Raw genomic sequence first — 14,385 nt, forward strand, 5'->3', positions numbered from 1 at the left:
ATTTTACTCAGTCAATACGTGCATACTTAGTTTCACCAGATTTGTAGAGAAAAGAAGAGACGGGCGTGTTCAATAAAAGGTTTTATTTATTGATCAGTCTCTGTTCTCATACAAGAGAAATGAATCGCTACAATTGCAATACTTAGGGTTAAGTAGAATGCATATAGTAAAAGCAGGAGTATAAAATAATACTGTAAAAGCATTGATATGGTTTCTTAGCCATATGATACTTTAAAATGGATAAAAGATATACATACATATATACATTGACTAATCGTACTCAACTGGTGCTTCTAACTACGCCTACCCCGGTGTACCTGACCTAAGACTAATACGTGGGAAGGAGTAAGTAAGTAGCAGTTTAAGTTAAGTTTGTTTTGCCAAGAATCTGACTCAAGAATTCTCTATAAGGGTTTAGTCAGTTCAGTACCTGGGATTTAGAAGGCTTGAGGTCTGGTATCTCTGTCTCAGGACTCGGTATCCCAGTCACCCGTGAAGGTGGGCTGGAAACGCTGGAGGCTGGATTTCTCGGCAAGAGAAAAGACAGCGTCTTCCTCAGCGCGTCAAAAGGGGAGGGGCAGCGTCCGTGGGCTCTCGCATCAGCTGGGCTCTCCGGCAAGTAGTCACTGCTCCAGGTTCATCACCACTGTGTGTCTGCTTAGGAAAGCGTTGGTATATTTATACCTGAGAGGTGCTGGGTTTGACGTAAGGATGGACATAAGACGTCAATAAGGATGTCACTAAGAACTGAGCGTTCTTGCAGTGCTTTACAGGAGTTCTTGGACTAAATCAAAACATGGCAGGCGGGGATTTCCCAGGTTTGCTCGAGGCTTGGATTTGTTTAAGAACTCGGTGTGCTTTCTAGGGGCCTGGAGGAATAGTGCTTGCTTAATGTGACAGCATACGCTATGACCAATTTATGAAACGGGTTTCTGTGCCGTTGTATGGATATTAGTGATTTATAACCGGGCAAGGGTCAGAAATAGGAGTAGCGATACAGGTCCCTAGATAAACACACTACAATATTACAGACCTGGTTCACCCGGATCAAGCCGGCTTTATGCCACAACGTGCCACTCATCATAATATCAGACGAGCTCAGGTTGCGATTTCGGCCTGGCGGGGATTGGGAGAACGGGCGGCGCTGTTGCTGGCAGACATGGACAGGGCGTTTGATTCCCTGAGCTGGATGTACCTATTTGCCCTACTGGGGTGCCTGAATCTTGACCCTCGCTTTTTGGCTTATGTACGGCTATTGTACACGGACCTCACGGCTGCGGTGCGAGTGGGCGGAGGGATATCCCGCTCCTTTCGCATTCAGCAGGGGACAAGACAGGGCTGCCTCTCCCCGTACTTATTTGCACTCACAATGGAGCCCCTCGCGGCGTGGGTGCAGATTGACGCTCAGCTAAAGGGATTTCAGTGGTCGACCGATGTAACTGATAGGATAGCCCTCTACGCGGATGATGTGCTGTTTTTCCTTACAGATTTGGAGCGTTCGGGGCCTCGCATTATGCGAATCCTACAAATTTTTGCGAAACTTCGGGCCTCTACATGAACCCTGGGAAGTCTACCCTCTGGATTCTGGGAGGTCCGCAGCCGGTTGGAGAGTGGGCAAGGGGGCTCCACGTGGCTGCGGATGGCGTGAAGTATTTGGGAGGGTTTCTCACGGAGGACGCGTCCGTGGCCCGGGAGCGCAACATTGCCCCGGTCTGGGAGCGCACTCGGGAAGACTTGAAGGTGTGGGCCAGAATGCCGCTCTCCATTCATGGCAGATCTGCCATCTTTAAGATGGTGGCGCTCCCGGGTCTAATATATCAATTGCAAAATCATCCGGTGTTGGTCCCACTAGGCTGCTTTCTGCGCCTTAACACAGCGTTAAGTGGTTTCCTGTGGGAGGGGGGTGCCGTGCGTGTTGCCTTGCGAACTTGCTTTCGGTCCACATTCACTGGGGGATTGGCCACGTCAGATGTCTTGTCATATTACCAGGCGTCCCACCTCCTGGTCTTGAACGAATGGTGGTATGCAGACAGGAGGGATCCCGCTTATGCAGTGGAACGGGCTTTGATGGGCACTGCATCCTTACACACTCTGCTATACTCAGCATCCCTCCGGAGGTCCCTGGCGTCCAATACACAGGTGGTCTTTCAAGTATGGCGACAGGCCCTGCGTAGGATGGCATGGTGGAATGTCGTAACTCTAGAAACCCCACTGTGGCGGAATGGTAGGCTGCCTCAGCTAGCTGCCCTGGTGGGCTTCCGGGGCTAGGATGCGATTGGCATCTCTACCCTAGGGGATGTTATGTCGGGGTGTGTACTCAAATCCTTTGACACTCTACGGGTGGAGTTCGAAATGCCACGTACCCAATTTTATAAATATCTCCAATTCCGACATGCCCTCACTCCATATCTTGAGGGGGTGGAGGACCTACCAGAGTTCAGCCCCATTGAGGCTAAGGTCTTCATGGGGGAATTGCCTGATAAGAAAATATCCTGCATCTACCAAACCTTGGTGCGGCACTGCTCCACAGACTTACTACAACTTAAGACCGCTTGGGAGAGGGATGTTGGGGAGCTTGATGAGGAGGACTGGGTGGAGGCACTAGAGGGACCCAGGGGAGCAGCCATCTCCACGCGCTTGCGACTAATCCAATTCAGGTACCTTCATCGTACATACTACACCAGGCAGCGCTTGTGGCAGGCAGGCTTGATAGCATCCCCAGATTGCCTTAGGTGTGGGTCGGAAGAGGGCACGCTTATGCATACAGTGTGGGACTGCAGGGTCATAGGGAAGTTCTGGGATGGGGTGTTCAGGTGCTTAAATGAGGCCCTGGCCTGGGTCCTTCAGAAGGATCCTAAGCTGGCCCTCCTTCACGTTCTGGCTGGGGTAGGGGGCAATAGGTATAAGCGCCACTTACTATTGCTGGGGCTAACCCTAGCTGAGAGAGACATTGCACGATCTTGGAAGGCACCCCGGGCCCCATCGCTCATAGGCTAGAAAAATGGGATGAACTTTTGTATGGGCCTGGAGCAGCCCATTTAGCAGGGGCTTTCCTCGAAAGCACTACAGGATATGGAAGAGGTGGGCAGACTATCGGGCCTGGACTTGGAACCGCCACGTGAAGACAGTGCTATCCAGTCCCCTTGACAGCCCAACAGCCAGGACTGCATACAGACACTCTGGCACATTTGGCAGGTGCAATACTTAACAAGCGTAATACAGGCGGAGCAGGCAGCGGCGCGTGCGGGGGGGAAGGGGGTGGTGGGTGGATGGGGGGGGTTGTACTTTAGTTTCACTGTTTTCCTCCACTTGTATGTTTACCCATGACAGAAATTGCATGTGATTTGCGATTGATAACTTGCTTCTGGTGATTGTCTCTGGATGTCAGAGCATTACTTTACATGTGTTCTGTTCACTATGCAATCAATAAAATCTGTTTAAAAAAAAAAGTTATGAATTGTCGAGCCAGCAAAACCTTTAAAAAACTGAATTTACTTACTCCACATTACATATCACAAGGACCACAAGATTACTTAAATAGAGGAAATATCCTAAGTCTTATGGCCGTCATTCCAACATTGAAACACCTCTCCTCATCAGACCTACTAGCAATCGAGTTCATTGAACAGGTGAATAATAACAACTTGGAAAAAACTCTCTCAACATAGAAGAACGAAGAAATGGCTCTAGCAATACTAAAATCTGCACCCCAGTTTGAGGCCTGGGGTATATCTCTGTCTAAGCCTACAAAGCAACGTTAGCCCACTCCCCTGCTATCCTCAAACAGTACTAAGCGTAATCATCCTTGTATTAAGCCTGTTTATTCAGTACTACGTAGTGCGAGAGGCAAAGAGGTGGATAAGGCATCAACATTGAACATACAAGATACATTCACAGAGAACATGGCAGATCAAAGCCCCACAAATGAAGCAAAGGACCCTTAATAACACCTACTATATCCTAGCTCCCACCAATTAACATCTTGTCATGGAACATAGCAGGTGCAAAGCATGATTTGCAGGACAACGTACCACCTGAGAACTGGAAATACTTTGCAATCGTTGCCCTTCGAGAAACATGGTTAATAGCCCCTGTACACACTCCAGGGTGCATACTCCACCGCGAAAAAGCAGTAAGAACCTAGCGGTACGGCAGACCAAAGGGTGGCCTCGCCACATATATCTCCACAACGCTAAAGATTACATCAGCCCAACTGGCCACTACAACAATGGATATGCAACTAATTAAAATGAATTTAGGTCCTAACACAGTGGCAAGTACTATCATTCTTATTAACGTATATGCACATCCGAAACATGAGACTAAAAAAGCGCTATTTAAATTACTGATTGCAACTGTAGCAGAACTTCAGTTCAAACATCATACAATGGAAATAATACGGGCGTTTTAACTCAAATCTGATATACACCCCCGGGGAAGAAAATAAGCTCAGCAAATGCAGTCTGGTCAGTGCAAGCTCAATCCCACTTAACGTTTAAACAATCTGACCATGGAGGACAAAAGCTAGTGACGGATCTTGAAAACCTAGGGATGAGAGTACTAAATGGCAGAGCTGCACAGGACAGACCTCCGGCTTGCACGTAACATGGTCCCAACGCACGTTTGACAATAGATTATACAATCATCTTCCTACTGCAGCTTGCCCAAACAATTTTTTTTCGATCATCTATACTACAGACAGTGACCACTTGTGTCAATTTCTTGAATTGAAAACTTCCTTTCCAAGGCACATGATAGCACCAACAGAGATAGGGTCAATAACATGGATAAATCTTAAAAACTTAAGGTGGACAAGTAGTACATTTCTGCAAATCGCATCAGGGGCAAATGAATTGATAATAATATATGAATTTCAGAAAGGTTTGGTGGTAGAATCTTGGACCACCTTCTAAACAAACTTATTACAGGAGGCCCCGTTAACAAACTCGCACCAAAGTACGAAGGGCAACCAAAGCAGTACCCTGAGCATAACAGCCAGAAATGTAAGGAAAAAATTAAGAGGAGCGATCCGATCCTCAAAAGGCCCAAATCCACTCAAAATGACCTGGGCACAAATATAATTTTTCAAAAAGCAGAACAAATAACAAATTTGGGAATGCAACTGGATACATTTTGGACCAAACTACTACACAACGCTGAATGATCAAATGCAAGGGTCTTTTGGGAACAAGTCAATTTGCTTGTAAGACCTTTAAAAGTCATAAACACAACCTGCATCACAGAGACTGCGCAAATACACCATATAGCCACCACCTTCTCAACAACAGCTGTGGAAAAAACTGTGGTGCAGGAAATATCGAACTATTCCCAGGTCAAGGGCCAAACCCCAATAATACAATAGACACTAGAAATTTCAGCATAGTCTATACTACCTGCAGAATTAAAGGGATAAACAAAGCTCAAACAAGCGCAAAAAACAGTTATGACCTTCACTGAGACAGGAAGCATCATGAAGAGCACCATGACAAGAGGTCAACAATCTACACAATATTCTGAAGAACAAATATCCAAGTTCATAGTTAAGGGCAGACTAGATGGGACGCCAGGCCCAAGTGGCATACCGCAATCAATTTGCAAGCAAGATCCTGACTTCTGGGCGGCCAAGTTATTCTGCCTATTTCAGGAGGTAAATATTACAAACAATCTTCCAGAGAACTGGAGAGGCTCTATAATCAATCCGGTTTATACGGGTGGGGAATCGAACCGACCCAGTTAATTACCGCCTGATTGCCTTAATAGACGCTGAAGCAAAATATTATGCCTCATTGATTTTGGTGGATTTAATGGACAGGTTTGAGAGTAACAACAGAATCCCGGTCAATCAATCTGGCTTTCGAAGGGGCACTGGTACTACCACAAACATTGTCGCCCTAGGTCTAATGGCAGACAAAAGCTTAGGACAAAATCTGTTTCTATGTTTCGTAGATTTTAAAGCTGCATTCGATCGAGTTAATAGAGGCATTTTATGGCATAAGTCGAAGCAGTCGGGCCTTCCGGAAACAATATTGAGAACTATAATGCAATTCTATACCAACACATGGATTCGAATAAAAATTGCCGATGGAAAGAGGTTAACCAGGAAAATCTACACGCGCGAGGGCCTTAAACAAGGCTGTGATTTAGCACCCCACTTGCTTAATCTTTTCATGGCCGACTTATCACCAAGGCTAGATGGAACCTACTCACACCACATTTGGGCACGCTGCCTATAACACACCTCTCTTTTGCAGATGACATTGTGCTCTAAAGCCACACAAGAATTGGCCTGCAAAAAGCAATTAACGAATTGGGGATCTTTGCTGAGGCGAATCTGCTAGAAATAAATGTCACAAAAACATTTGCCATGATAATAAGCTGCCGCCATCATAAACAAACACCATTTAAAGATAGTAATACAAAACTGGAAGTGGTCAGTAGTTATAAATACTTAGGGGTTCAGATGGACAGTCGATTATCTTTTCAAAAGCAGAAGAAAGAGGAATGGTCTAATATTTGCGTTTTGTTCGATGTCAAAGAGGTTAAAAGGTCCATCATTCACTCCACTTTTAATGGTAATGAAAGCAAAACTTTTGCCAACAGTAGCCAATGGAAGTGAAGTTCAGCACAGCAAAGATGCAGCATTCTTGGACTCCCTTCAAACACAGGTATATAAAAAGGTATTCTCTCTGCCCTGTAAGTCCTCACCAGCACAAATTTGGTTACAATTCGAGTTGCATCAACAGCAACTGCACAGAAGATATGTAACGACAAAAACTTGGTATAAAGTTTGGTATAAAGTTTGGTGCAACCGTGAAAATCAGTGGAATGCAATACAAGGTGATTCCCATTTCGCTTATACCAAGTATCTACATTCATCATTAAAGCTTACAAATATGGTTGATCTGTGGCAGCGGAATCTACCATTTTCTGCCTTTCAACAACTACTAAAGAAGGCGTCAAAGCAGCATTCACTAATAGAGGACAAATCCAGGGTAAGTAAACAAGCACATGCATGGATGGTTTTGCAATCATCTACAAAATTGCAACCAGCAACATACTTGGGTCTATCATTTTCTCCCCATTTAAAGACTAAGTTGCTGGCAATACGATTTGGAATGCCACCGCCTAATGCAGACCTGCCAGGCTGGATGTATCAGTGTCCAAAGTCATGCAGCCTTTGTGAATCCCCACGCAGGACTTTATTTACTCAGTATGCATCTGCCCAGCTCTAAGTCTATACCGTCGACAACTACTAAAGAACCTGTTTAATGCAAGAGGCATTCGTACCTATCGAACAGCTATATTAAGATGCCTCGAGCCAAATGACCCTCAGCTTGATTGTCATTTATTACAATTTTTTACAAATTATGAGAACGTTTTAAAAACATAGTTGGATGCTAAATACAAATGCACTTTAGAGACTACGCCTGATGTCTCCTCTCTGCAGAATACGCACAATATATGGGTAAAGCGCAACAGCACTTAATGGACAAGGTCTTAAGACTCTCTTTGTTACCTCATAATACTTTAGTCCTCAAACTCAAATTACATGCATCAGATCCTGCTGTAATTGGTAACTTATTAGGCACATTTCCTTTTAAGCACATTTTCATGGTGTTTTGTATTTAATCTTAATGGTATATTGCAATGGTTTTAGAGCTGAAGCCTATTGTTTCCTCTTCGTACTATACGCACAATATATGGGTAAAGCATAACAGCACCTTAGGGACTAGTTCTCGTGCATCTCTCGGTTACCTTATGTATCGCATAATGTTGTTAGTCCTGATTCTCAAATTATGTGCTCAGGTCCTGCTGTAATTCGTAATTTTAATAGGCTTATTTTTTATGTATATTTTAATGGTGCTTTGTATTTAGATTTGTTGGTATATTGTTATGGTTTTAGTTAACTAAACAATAAAATATATTGTGATTCTGATTCACTGGCGTGCCGCCAAAACCAACAACGTCCTGCTGTACGAAGCATAAGCTTTCACAGAATGACAAATTGAGAAGAACACCACAATTATTTAATTATCCTGAATAGGTTGTTTAATAGCATTGTAGTGGCATTTGTGTGGCCTTAAAAGGCTCAGACAGAAAGGTATAACAATAGCTTTGCTTGATAATGAGTCTAGCTCAAGTAGCTAGATAAACAAATTATGATATTTGCTTAAAGGATGGGTTACTCTGGTCTCAATAAACTTTTAATGTGTACGATTTTCTTTTATGCTTTTTGTTTACTACTCCTTCCTCCTAAGACTAGATTGATCAAAGTGAAACAGTTTTGGTATTACCCTGCATGTGAATACTTCAATATACCACATTTGTTCTGATGCATCAAAGGTGTGTGTATTTTTTTTAAAGCGTATTTTAAACGACAGTCCGAAGAAGAAATATCTGAGACCAAATCTGCTACAACGTAAGACTATACAGTACCAATCGTATGGTGTATGAGGACATGAAAGTAATATTTTAAATAAATATGCATACTATTTCAATAGCACTAGCATGTTAACTCAATAAATTAAATGCATTTTCATGATGTTTTCAACAGCAAAACCAATTTTGCACTTAATTGCACTAAATGCAAAGAAGCACGAGCATCCCGTTATAGTTGTTGAATATTTTTTTGTGAAAGTTAAGTGGTGTCTGAATGATTTAGATTTGTACTTTTACAGTATTTGGATGCTTTGTTTGTAATGAGTGGATATGTGTTGGAGGTTTGTGTAAAAACTAAATAAATAAAATGAAATGTATATATATTGAGAATGTCGGTATTAGCTATGCAATACTGTTCTGTATTAAAACTGTGGTGTTTACTAGGAGGTTTATCTTCAGTTATTAATCCTAAGGCCATACAAAGTACAGGCTGAATAAGTTACCTTACAGGAGATATGTAGAGGCACAAAGTCCTGTAAAAATATGAGGTATAAGATTTCTAAACAGAAGGGTCTTAAAGCTGTGTTTTCATTGTATTGTGATGTATTGGTGCGTCGTTTTACTTCTTGGAATTCTACCATTCTAATAAATAAGACCGGTTAGTATACATCAATAAAATACTGATATATTTATATGTGCCTTGCGTTGTTAGGTCGTGCATAGGCACCGCGCATGTGCTGCCCTAGGAGGGCCTTTAGCCATCAGTCTGCTCCTTTTCAAGCACACTTGTGCTTGTGCTGGCATCCACCTTGCGGGAGCTAGCAGCAGTACATGTGCAAAATGAAAACATATGGCTCTCGCGCCGCCGCTGCTCGCTCCCGCAAGGCGGATGCCAGCACGAGTGATCTGGCACAACAGGCAGATCTCACAACCTCCACCATGGGTAACTGGGTCACAGCGTCCGGTGCCGAGCCCCACAAGCAGCTGAACCCCACAGGAGTGCCAGAGCTGCCCACACTGAAGCCCGGCCCTGCCCTTCCCACACTATCCCTTCATAATCTTCCACAACCCTTCTGAATCGCAGCCAGGCGGCTCGGCCATCCTGCCTCCGCCCACGTGAGGACAGCTCTTTATTTGTGTTTCACTGGCTCCGTGTTTTTTTTGCTATTTCGTATTGTTTTCTGAGCGTTGATCAGAGGCTAGCTGACCCTGCACTGACAGCTGAAGTCAGTCAGAGCTGCCGAGCGGCCCCACTTCACGTGACACACTGTCACCAGCCCTGTGTTCCCCCTCCCCCCACCCGCAGATGCATCTTGGGACATGTAGTTTCGCTTTTAATTTGTATGTATCGGCTCACAAATTATTGTATTAAAAATGCTGATGAAGTGGCAGCTCCCTCTGGACTGCCGTTGTTTTTGCAGCTTGCCTGGTGTTCTGGTTTATGTAAAACAGAAATAAAATCCCATCACACACCGACAGCCACAGATCACTCGAGTGATTTTGATGATACTGGTGTTTCAACTCGGAACGTTTTTAATAGAGAGAAAAAACAAAGTGGTCGGCATTTCAGTGAAACTTCCAGCCCAATGTTACTTCTTACAAAGAATGAAAAATAAATCAAATGTGTTCACGTTGGGGGACACCGTTATATTTATCTTTAGTGTGTTTGTTTCCTTTTTGACTCGGTGTGTGAAGGTGTGCATGTTTTTGTGCCCTCCCCCCACCCACAGATGCATCTTGGGACATGTAGTTTCGCTTCATGTATGCGAAATCGGGTCTGCTAAATGAAAATGGTCTAAACTTAGACCACTGACAGATTGCAGGAGGGCAAATCTCATTTTAGAAACCACAGATATTTAGTACTCAGGGCCACAAAGGAGCCACTGGAGAGGGTGAGATGGAGATTAAATAACACAGAATAACTTTCAAGTGACTTCAAATTGTTATTCTCAGAATATGACAAACCAATTTAGGTTTCAGCATGTTGCTTCCAGTTTATCTTTGTAGCCTATGCGTGCAGTAAAAAATAACAATGGCAGCGGTTTGCCAAAGCACTGCATTTTGGCTTTGTCAAAGTCAGTTTAGGTCTGATTTACACAGCTTTCCTTGTCTTTAACACCTCATTTCATCAGTTCTTTAAAAAAAAGTGTGCAGTAGGAAGAACGGAGAGCAAGTGAACCTCACGTCAGACCCCTTTAGCCATTGCTGTCATGTGATTTTCATGCTTCTGTCATTGTTTGTATGGTCTGTCCCCCAATCTCATGACATTTTGTGGTGGTTGGTCATGCTCTATTTGCATTTCCATTAGGTTTTGGTGATGTGAGACTAGGTAATCCTATTTTTTTTTTTTTACTGCAAATGGTATATGGCGTGTAGCATGTAATTGAGTACCAGTATATATGTTGGTTGATGTCTTTACTTTCCTGAAAGGATTTAACTTCGATAGGCTAAGGAATCCCGACAGCACATGTTTCTAAAGAAAAAAGCCATAAATCAGCAAATCGAGTCACCATGCTTTTCACTCACTGAGTCTTCTATATTTGTTTACTTTGTTGTCATAATAACAAATTCAAGGATTTACAGCATTTTTGTTCATATACTAAAAGATGGATGAACATCTAGGCCATCCTAGACGTGCAATGAAAATATCCCTTCCATGTAATAATTTTCGCTGTATGTCTTTTAAACTCCCCACTTACAATGCTAGCTTAACTCTGCTGTTCCTTTGGCAAATGAGCTCTACTCCCAGCATCCATAATGTTGTAAAGCAAGATGTTGCTACATTATGGCATTTTCTCTCTAGTCCAGCTGGGAGCAACTCGCACAGATGCCCAGCTATCACCAAACACTTCATCTAACAAAAAGCACTGGCATAGCCAATAGGTCTCGCTTTTGGGACCTTATAAGTTTTTAGTTATGCAGCACAATATCCTTGGTGCAACATCAGCTTGTTGCATTGCTAAACACTTATAAGGTCCCAAAGCCGAGACCTCTTGGCTATGCCAATGATTGTTTTTATTTTGTTGTATACAACTATAATGGTTTCTACTAGATGCAAGACTGCTAACATACTTTCGATCTCCATGTTACTTCACTTGTGCCATATCCTGACAGCACAGCTAAGACCACCAAAGCACACACGTCCCAGTGAAATGTGCCTGTACGTGTCCCTACACATTGCATGATCTTTCATCAAATCACAAATTGCATGATCTTTCATCACATCACATCAGAGGTGACGTTTACTGCAATCGAACTCTACTGTCCGACGTGATACACATCCGTTCACTGGTCCTTGTACTTTACACACACACATATAATGCTTATCATAATATCCCTCTCTATGAGATGACAGAATGCGTCCCATCCCCTCCAGTTTTATTCCAAAATACCCCTCACCTGGGAACCCACATTTATACTCATTTTGACAGAAGAAAGCGGTTTCTGTGGGACCTGCCGAGTGCGCAGTTCTGCAACTCTTGTTCAGGTTTTACTTCCTATTTAATTTCACGAGTCTCCCCAATAGTATTCGAATACAAGACAACAGGAAAACACAAGCACCTCCAATCTTTTATGTCAAGTCCCTTTACTGTTCCCATCAGTGAACATGTTATGCACAAGAATAACACGCGCAACCAAAGAATATTCTTCGTCACTCCACACCCGCGACAAACGAAAAGCGCCTACTGATTTTTTCAAATGACTACTCAAGTTAGTCTGCCCATATCCATATCGGGTGTTTGCCACAATTAACTAATACTACATACCTGATGACAGTGTGAAGTCTCCTCAAAAGCCGACCAGTAAGAGCCGCCATCTTACTTCCCCACCCAGGAAATTACAATAACAGCACTTCCAGGGTCAGGTCTAGTCATAGAGTCACTTGAGATGACGAGCACTGTCACCATGGAAATATAAAAGCATACTCAGGCAGCATTAATAGGAGACTTCACTCTTTTGGCACACCGTCATGGAAACAGAAAAGAGACATCGCACTGAAAACTCTGCATGATGTCAGAAAAAGTGGCGGCCACCTTGGAAATGTATGGCATGTATGCAATGCCTTCCTGGGACAGATGCCTTCGCGAAAAAGGAACAAGAAATTGCAAAAATTTTCAATAATATTCATGCACAATATATATTTTGATTAATAGTGCCAGAGGTGAGGATTATACCATTCTTTCCGTTGCTTTATTTTCACAGCAACTCCATTACAAAATGCGAAAAAATCTACATTATCGACTAACCAACAGCAAACCTTCAAAACGTAATCCGCATCTTCCATTTAAAAGATTCACCGTCAATACAATTCTATGTCAAGACCAGAAGCTTGATCATGCTTGAACTTTCTTTACTTGTCTCACAGCAGCCATCAGTAACAAGCGCTGGCAAAGCCAATAGGTGTCGCCTATGCAAAAGCTACTTCTTGCCTTTGCTAATATGTTAAGCCATGTTGAACATCTGCGTGGCTGATATATAACACATCCTCCCCCGAAGGAATGTAGAACAGAAAGGAGGAGAAGAGAGAGAGAGGAGGAAAGAGGGAAGAAATAACCATAAAGTAGAACAGTTCAGCCTAAAGCTATAGGCTTAATCACAAACATAGTCACTGAGTTTTGCTGGTGGTAACACTCTCCTACCACATCTGCTTGTAGTAACCAGAGGTGTCTGAAGGCGTTCGGAGTAGGGGGAAATAACCTCACTACCCTACTTGTGTCTGTGCTTTGAGTGGTGGCTCGTTGAGGGTTGTGGCGAATGCAGCAGTGTTTGGTGTCTCAGCTCTTGAGTAGGCAGGCTCGCGGTCGGACTCACAGTCTGAAGAGTCTGACAGGGCAAAGTCACGTTTACTGGTCTATGTCTGGTCTCTGCCCGATTCTTTAGGGAGTGTAATGTCCGTGCTCACTGGGGATGGTCTGCACACAGAGAGGGTGGAAAAATGCCACACTCTTCCATCGCTCAAAAGAGCAGAATTACAATACACCCTGTTTACCATAAGGGGCGGGGAGTACTTATCCTGCCCTTTCCCAATGTGCCTGCTCTTCTTTACCTTTACCATGTCTCCCAAGGAGAGCTGCACAGGTTTGCAATTGAGTTTAGTGTCATACCAGGTTTTGACATTGAATTGTGCTTTCTCAACCCTTTTCCTCACTTGGTCAGTAGACCAGTGCATTCTTTTTGCTGCCAATGTCCACCCCAAGTTGTCTTTGGTGAGGGATGTCCTACCTCGCATGAGCGCAAATGGACTGTGCCCAGTAGTGTCACAAGGAGTGATTATGTAGGCCAACAAGGTCTTAAGTATCCCTCTTTTCCAACTTAGCCTAGTGCTGTTGGCCAGCTGTATGATACCCTTGAGAATTCTGTTAAAGCGTTCCACTGCGCCACTTCCTGACGGGTGGTACACCAATGTGGTTTTGTGCTCTATTTGATTTCTAGAAGTGTATGCCTTAAAGGCATCTGATACGAACTGTGGTCCATTATCGCCAACAATTTGTTTGGGGAGCCCTTCCCGTATGAACACGCCGTCTAGGAACTCTACCACCGTTTTAGAGTCTGCTCTTGTGGAGAATTTGAGTTCGGGCCACTTCGTAAAGTGGTCTATGATGACGATTATGTACCACTGTTCTTCATGTTCCTGTATGGGGTCCATAATGTCTACCCCTACCCTTTCCCAAGGCATTGCGGGGTAGGTGATGGGGTAAAGGGGTGGTCTAAAGGTTACCTGTGTTTTGTCTGCGTTTAAGCACATACTGCATTCTCTGACTATCCTTTCTACATCTATGCTTACACCTGGCCACCTGTAGTTTTCCTTCACTCTGTTTTTGCATTTCACTATGCCTAAGTGTCCTTAATGACATAGGTGCAAAATTCTCTTTCTGAGGGTGATTGGAGGGATAACTCTACCACCTCTCAAAAGTAGACCATTCTCATGGGAAAGTTCATTCCTTGCTTCATAAAAATGTCTTTGAGTCTCAGACAGGTTGTTATTGTTTGTCCATCCCTCTTCCA

At 43.6% G+C, this 14,385-nt stretch overlaps 1 protein-coding gene across 1 annotated transcript in view; it reads right to left on the bottom strand.

Moving 5' to 3' along the window:
* DIABLO (diablo IAP-binding mitochondrial protein) overlaps positions 1–12,337 on the bottom strand; it is a 200,143-nt gene extending 187,806 nt beyond the window's left edge. The window contains exon 1 of the mRNA XM_078667559.1: positions 12,147–12,337. Within this exon, the coding sequence (XP_078523685.1) occupies positions 12,147–12,196 (50 nt within the window). The 5' untranslated portion in view covers positions 12,197–12,337. The remainder of the gene's footprint in view (positions 1–12,146) is intronic.
* Between the last annotated feature and the right edge of the window lie 2,048 nt (positions 12,338–14,385).

Source organism: Lissotriton helveticus, chromosome 11, assembly GCF_964261635.1.
Source record: "Lissotriton helveticus chromosome 11, aLisHel1.1, whole genome shotgun sequence".
NCBI lineage: Eukaryota > Metazoa > Chordata > Amphibia > Caudata > Salamandridae > Lissotriton > Lissotriton helveticus.